Source organism: Carettochelys insculpta, chromosome 12 (genome assembly GCF_033958435.1).
Source record: "Carettochelys insculpta isolate YL-2023 chromosome 12, ASM3395843v1, whole genome shotgun sequence".
NCBI lineage: Eukaryota > Metazoa > Chordata > Testudines > Carettochelyidae > Carettochelys > Carettochelys insculpta.
The window spans coordinates 21224464-21230463 of NC_134148.1; the positions used below are offsets into that span (position 1 = coordinate 21224464).

The 6000-nt window shown below is 37.4% G+C and overlaps 1 protein-coding gene across 1 annotated transcript in view; it reads left to right on the forward strand.

Annotated features, from left to right (window-relative positions):
• The window catches only part of WDR72 (WD repeat domain 72), a 186610-nt gene extending 181943 nt beyond the window's left edge, over positions 1–4667 (forward strand). The window contains exon 19 of the mRNA XM_075007021.1: positions 804–4667. Coding sequence (XP_074863122.1) covers positions 804–859 — 56 coding nt within the window. The 3' untranslated portion in view covers positions 860–4667. The remainder of the gene's footprint in view (positions 1–803) is intronic.
• The last annotated feature ends 1333 nt before the right edge of the window (positions 4668–6000 follow it).

A 6000-nucleotide genomic window follows, 5' to 3' on the forward strand; every position in this document is an offset into this window, starting at 1 on the left:
AAAAAAAAAGTTTTACATCTGTATAAACATAAATTGACGTCTACTTTTAATGGATCAAATATCTCATGTAATTTTTGCTGTAATTAACAGGACAGCAAAGCAAAAGATTTATCTACTTTTACCTCTTTCTGTCTGTTCTTACCTTATCTCTTCATTGCATCCACTTCAACAGTGACTTACAAAATATCCAAAGCAAGCAATATTTTAAGTTTAGGTGATAGTATTATTATACATCAGCTAGGAAATTTCATGCATCTACAATTTTGATTGATTGACTGATTCCCATTTCTGCTAGAGGCCTGATAAATTATTACAGGAGTAAGATCTCAAACCAGTAGTATAAATCACTATCACTCTTATTTCCACTTATTCTACAATAAGTTCACCTGAGAGAATACATGCAGTCCATCTGCAAGTGAGGTGAAAATACAAATAGTTGGATAACACCTAACAAGAATCAATTATCCTCTTCCAAATCTGGGATGTTTTAAATGTGTGGAAAAAAAACTGTTGTGTTGAATTACTTTCAGGAGGTACAGATGTGCTGTCATGCCAGTTTGGCTTTCATGTTGCTTTTTGTGATGCTTGCACTTTGAGGGGATTCAATATTTTGTGGTTGTAGATTGCGGTGTACTTGAGTAGTAGCATAATGTTGATGCATAGCTTAATCTGACTGCAAATAATTGAGGGGTTTATCATTTTATAAAGTGATTTAAAATGAACTCTTTTAAACAAGTGAAGCTGTTCCTATTAATCACACCACAGAGTGTTTCAAAGTCAAATGAAATGCATTTGTTTTCCAGATGAGATGAAACAGCATCCTTGGATGTCTAAGGTGTGTTCCTGCAAGGTGTGTTAGATAAGCCTGCCCATTCACTGGATCTAGAAGGCGGTGAAGTAAAGCAGAGGAACAGAGAATGACTCTTTCACAGGACAACATTTTTACTGTGTTTTGATACAAGAAATATTCAGTGTATGTTATTTTTCCATGTGCCTTTCACAATTAATTTTCAAAAATATCTTTCATAGTATCTGCTTTTCTTCCCCCAGGCGTTGCTTCTACATGCTATGCCAGCCCTTCAGTAGAGCTACTCCGATTGAATAAAATTTAGATTTTTGTTAACTTATGCCACATGTTCTTGAGATGTTTTTATATTAACAGAAGGAATGATTCCCAATCTCAAGACATTGATTTTACCATAATGCTTTGAAAGCAAATTTTACTGAAAGTGATAAAATGTCTCTTTCTGGTAAATATGACATTTGACAAATTTGAAGATTTAAATTAATATTAAATATCCTCTATCTTGTTACTAATCTAAGATTATTATAACATTTTAAAATGGCGAAAACTAAATATATTTGAAACTTGTGCCAAATATGCCTTAATTTAAAAAAAAAAACTTAAACATTTAATTAAGCACCAAATTAAAAATGAATGTGTCAGGTTGCATTTTAATTAAGTGATTCTGCAGATGCCGGTATTAGGAAACTTGCTGTCTGTGTATGCTTGTAAGTGTCAGTATGAACTTTGGAGAAAGCTGTCCACCAATCGAGCATCCCCTACTGAAATGATGCAGTATGTGGAGATGCTGTGCTTATTCCCCAGAATGAGGGATTCACTATGTATTCACAGGGCAGATATGCTTCTCCCCAGATCCTGTCATGAGTCTCGTCTGGATCTTGTGCAATGTGGGCCACATTGTGCTCTCACTTACTCTGGAGAAACTTCATTGACTTTCTTAGACTTTATTCCAAATGTACTTAGCTGTAATTGAAAGCAGGATATGACCCATATCATCAGCTGACATATAGGATTAATCTGTCTCTCGGTGTTTATGGTAAAAGCAGAAATGCAAACAGAGATCATGTAAGACGTCATTAATTTATAACTATATCTAGCAAAATACATAGTACATAATTTCAGAGGCAGCAGGCAGTAAGCCAGATCTGAGAGCATAGGTCCCATTCTTCCTTCAGCACATTCTCTTCATAATGACTGTCTCTTATTTCTTAAAGCAGAAACCAAGAGCTTGATATCTGGCTGCGGTAGATAATGATGCTTTCCACAGACATTGCTTAAGCCATGATCTTTCTAACAACATTTCTGTTTCTTACGTAAAATGCATCATCTCTGCAGCTCATGAGTATTGCTGTGTTGTATTAGTGTTCCTTTAATCATGGGATCGGTGCATGTGTGTGTCTGTCTCTCTGTATAATCCCTATTTAGAGCATCCAGTTCTGAATTCTGTAGTTATTACTGCCCTTAAATACACTTACTCACCTTATTCCTTTCTTCAACGTAAAGGATGCAAATTGGACCCAGAGCAGTTTCCACCAAAGCAGTAGCTTTTCTGTAACAAAAAGCTATTCTGTTTCCAGGGATGGTGCATGGATCAAAGAATTAGATTTGTCCCCAACATCCTGTTGTGTTGTGGTAACAATTACAGTGGTGCAACATGATTGTTTGATTGCTTGCTTTTAATTCTACAAAGCACTGCATCCCAGCAAAACTGCCAATACTACTAACACTTTGAAATGCTGTCTGCAGTAAAGATTGGTGTTTGGCACACACTCACGCCATTGTTTATTCACTTTGCGCTAATTATAATTTCATGTATCTGCAAGGTAATGCATTAACTTTTTTATTAGGTACATTTATTGTCCTGGAGAGTATTTCCAAATGGTGTTTGGATGCCTTTTAAACACCCAAGCTGCCAACAAAAGCTGCAGACTGTTTGCTTAGATTAGACCAGCACATTTGTATCTACTCAGCCACTTTACATCTATATCCAGCAATACGCATTAACGTCCTGTAGTAATGAGCAGTACATATGAGCCGCAATGACTAAGAAAAACATCCCTATTCTAATGCAGCAGCAGGGGCTAGGAGGCTGCCATGGGGCTGGGAGACAGAGCCCCCTTCTGTGTGCCCAAGTGCAATCTAGTGCAGCCTTGCAGTGATATTTATTAGATCATTTTGATTTTATAAGGCAATTGCAAGGTGTTTATGAATATACTTTTAGTTATATTGAGTTATAATCTAATATTTTAGTGTCTTTATCTGTGGTGGAGGTACATGAAATTTTCAAAAATGCCCAAGTGACCTAGGAGCTTAAATTCCATTTTCAAAAGTTGTATTTTTCATCAGTTAATCTTCGTAAGTCAGTGAGGCTTCAATTGCTATGTCACTTGCATATTTTTAAAAGAATTACCCATAATCCATTTCACAGTTGTTTAAAAAAATATGTAAACTAGAATTTACTTTTCCGGGAGAAGAGTCCAACCCAAAATCCCTGGCTTGTGAGCCGTTTTGAAATGGAATTTCCAGTCCAAATGTGGATATCAATCAGAATTTTGCAAATGTTTCTGATCTCTTCTGATGGGCTGCTGCCGGATCTCAGATCCCAATATTGCAATATTTGGATTAGGATCCCTATTATTAGCAGTCTACAGTTCAGCAGTTTGATTTCTGATGTGCAGTTGTATTTTTTAAGCTTAAATACTGAAACGCCAGTTGTTTCACTTTCGGCTTATATGTACTTGCACAGCACTGTTGTGTTTGAGTGTTCCAGGAAAATATTTTCATAGTGATAATAAGTCTGCAGCTTTCCCAGGTCCAGATGCTCCCCTCCAATTATGCTGATCGAAGGGAACAGAGTGCACATAACTAAGGTGTTTCGTGCACAGTGAAGGAGAAAAATAATTGACCTGTACAATGTTTTCAGACCTCTGCCCCATGAAAGCTCTTCTGCCATCACACGGGGTGGGGCATGGGAAGGTAAAGTGAGTGGAATAGCCACTCTGTGCAGCATGGTGTCTGCTTCGGAGCAAGCAGCATTACCTTTCCATTATCTTTTCTCTTCCCTTTACAAGAGTATGGCAATTACTGTGCAGACTTGGAGAGAGAGAGGCAATGGGAAAATAGGGCTTGAGGTGGTTGTGCAACCATGCTTGAAGGGCTGGCCAGAGAGCACCACAGTGGGATAGATCTCTATGCTCCTACTAGTGTGGGCTCTGTGAAGACAGAAGCCTGATTCTCAAATAGGAGAAAGGTTTTGCTATGTTTATAGGCCTTGTCTCATTTCCCAGTGTGAACAAAAGAAATTCCATGAGCTGACCCTCCCTCTTCTTGTAGGTTTTTTTCCATGCAGAAGCCAATAGTCAAGTCAATAACATTTTTAAAGAATCATGAGAGCACTGAGCCTTTATATTCATAATAGCTTTGCTTTGTTTTTAAAAGCTTGAACATGCAGTGTCAACGGTTATTGCTATAGCTCCAAGTCCATGACTTCAATTTAAGGGCAGTAATTTCCATTCTTCTGCAACAGGAAAAAAAAACTTCCCAAAAAATTGACTCAGGGATCCTCTCTCTCAGACATGCAATAAATTTTGTACTTTTGAGTGGCACATGTTGAAAAAGACCAAATGTATGCAAGGGCAGATGCGCTCTCAAATGCCTGATCATTTATCTACTTTGCACCAACTTTATTTCTATAGTAGGGCAGATGTAACAGCAAAGTATAAATAGTATAGTTGGTTGAGATGTAGCAATGCAGTTTATTAAATATCACTTCTAATTATAGGACATGTTCAAGTTTACTAATGTTTGCAGGCAGATTTCAGCATGAAAATGTAAACATAATTGATGTCCAAATTAAAGTATAAAATTCTTCAGTTGCATCTTGGTGTTTCATTTGTGTACCTTTTCGAAGCTTACTAAAACAGAGATTGTCATGCTCTGAGTTTACATTAAGAAACGTGCAGAAATAGGAGTGAATTCTGCTGTTCCTCCTGGAGGAAAAAATCCATAACCAATAAACAAGCAAAATAGCATCCCAAAGATAAATGCATTTCAGCATTTCTATGTCCATTACTCCTGTTCTATGCAAAACAAGGTTGATAGGGTGTTTTTTTCCCCCCAAATGATGTAAGGGTGGATTTCCCATTGCAATTACTCAGCAGCAAAAATATAAAGAACATCATGAACAAAATATAATTCAGTCGATTTTTCTCTATCCTTCAAACCTTGCAAAATAATGTGCAGACTTCTGAACCCTAGGGATTTTGGTAAGTTGCTCTTTGTACTAAATGTCACTGTTGATTTCTCATGTACCATATCAACCTAGTAAAAAGCATGAAATTTATTTTCATATCTCTAACATATATAATTTGACAGGCAGACTCTCTACAGATTCCCCTCCTCCCCCCAGTAAATACAATACATCTGTTGTTTATTATGGTGTATAGTCTTCCTGCCATGTAGATGGCAGCAACACTCAAGCCTTGAAATTCACATCAGCTTTTAGAGATGCTTCATTCCACAGCACATTGTTCAAGAATATGTGTTGATGTGACATAAAAGGCTGATCTTAAGATTAATATCAGCATGATTGTGTACACCCTTAAGCAGCATGTGCAGTCACAATAGCTGACTTTGTAATGTTTTCTATAATATCTGACACTATATCACATCTATTAATATGAATATAAATGCCACATTTTGTTCTCTGTGCATTTTTTTATATTTGGTTCATGGTCATTAAATCTCGAGCGTTTTCCTGCTTTACTAGGTTTCATGCACAAGATGTTTCTCTGGGGGAAACAAGCAGGTGAAAATTTAACAGGGAATTCCTTCTTTTATTTCCCATTGGGGTGACTATGAAATAGCGAGGGCTGGGGGTAGGAGGCTATTGGTTATATAGGTCATTGTCCATGACAGAGACAAGGAAAATGGGAAGGGAAGGGAAAGATAACAGGGTGCACAGTGTGAGCACTAGGAGCCCTGCTAGCACAGTACTTTAGAAAAGAAAGTATAAATTATCCTGCAAAGCCCAGTGTGAGGATCTGCATCTGATTAACTTGACATAGGGTAGAGCTGTCTACTATGTCATGTTTACCTTGGATGCCAGGCCAGAGGACTGGAGAAACATCCAACCTAAATGTGTGATAGCCTCTGTCTCCTAGCAGCATCAATTAAAAGCTCATTGAGGCTTTGTG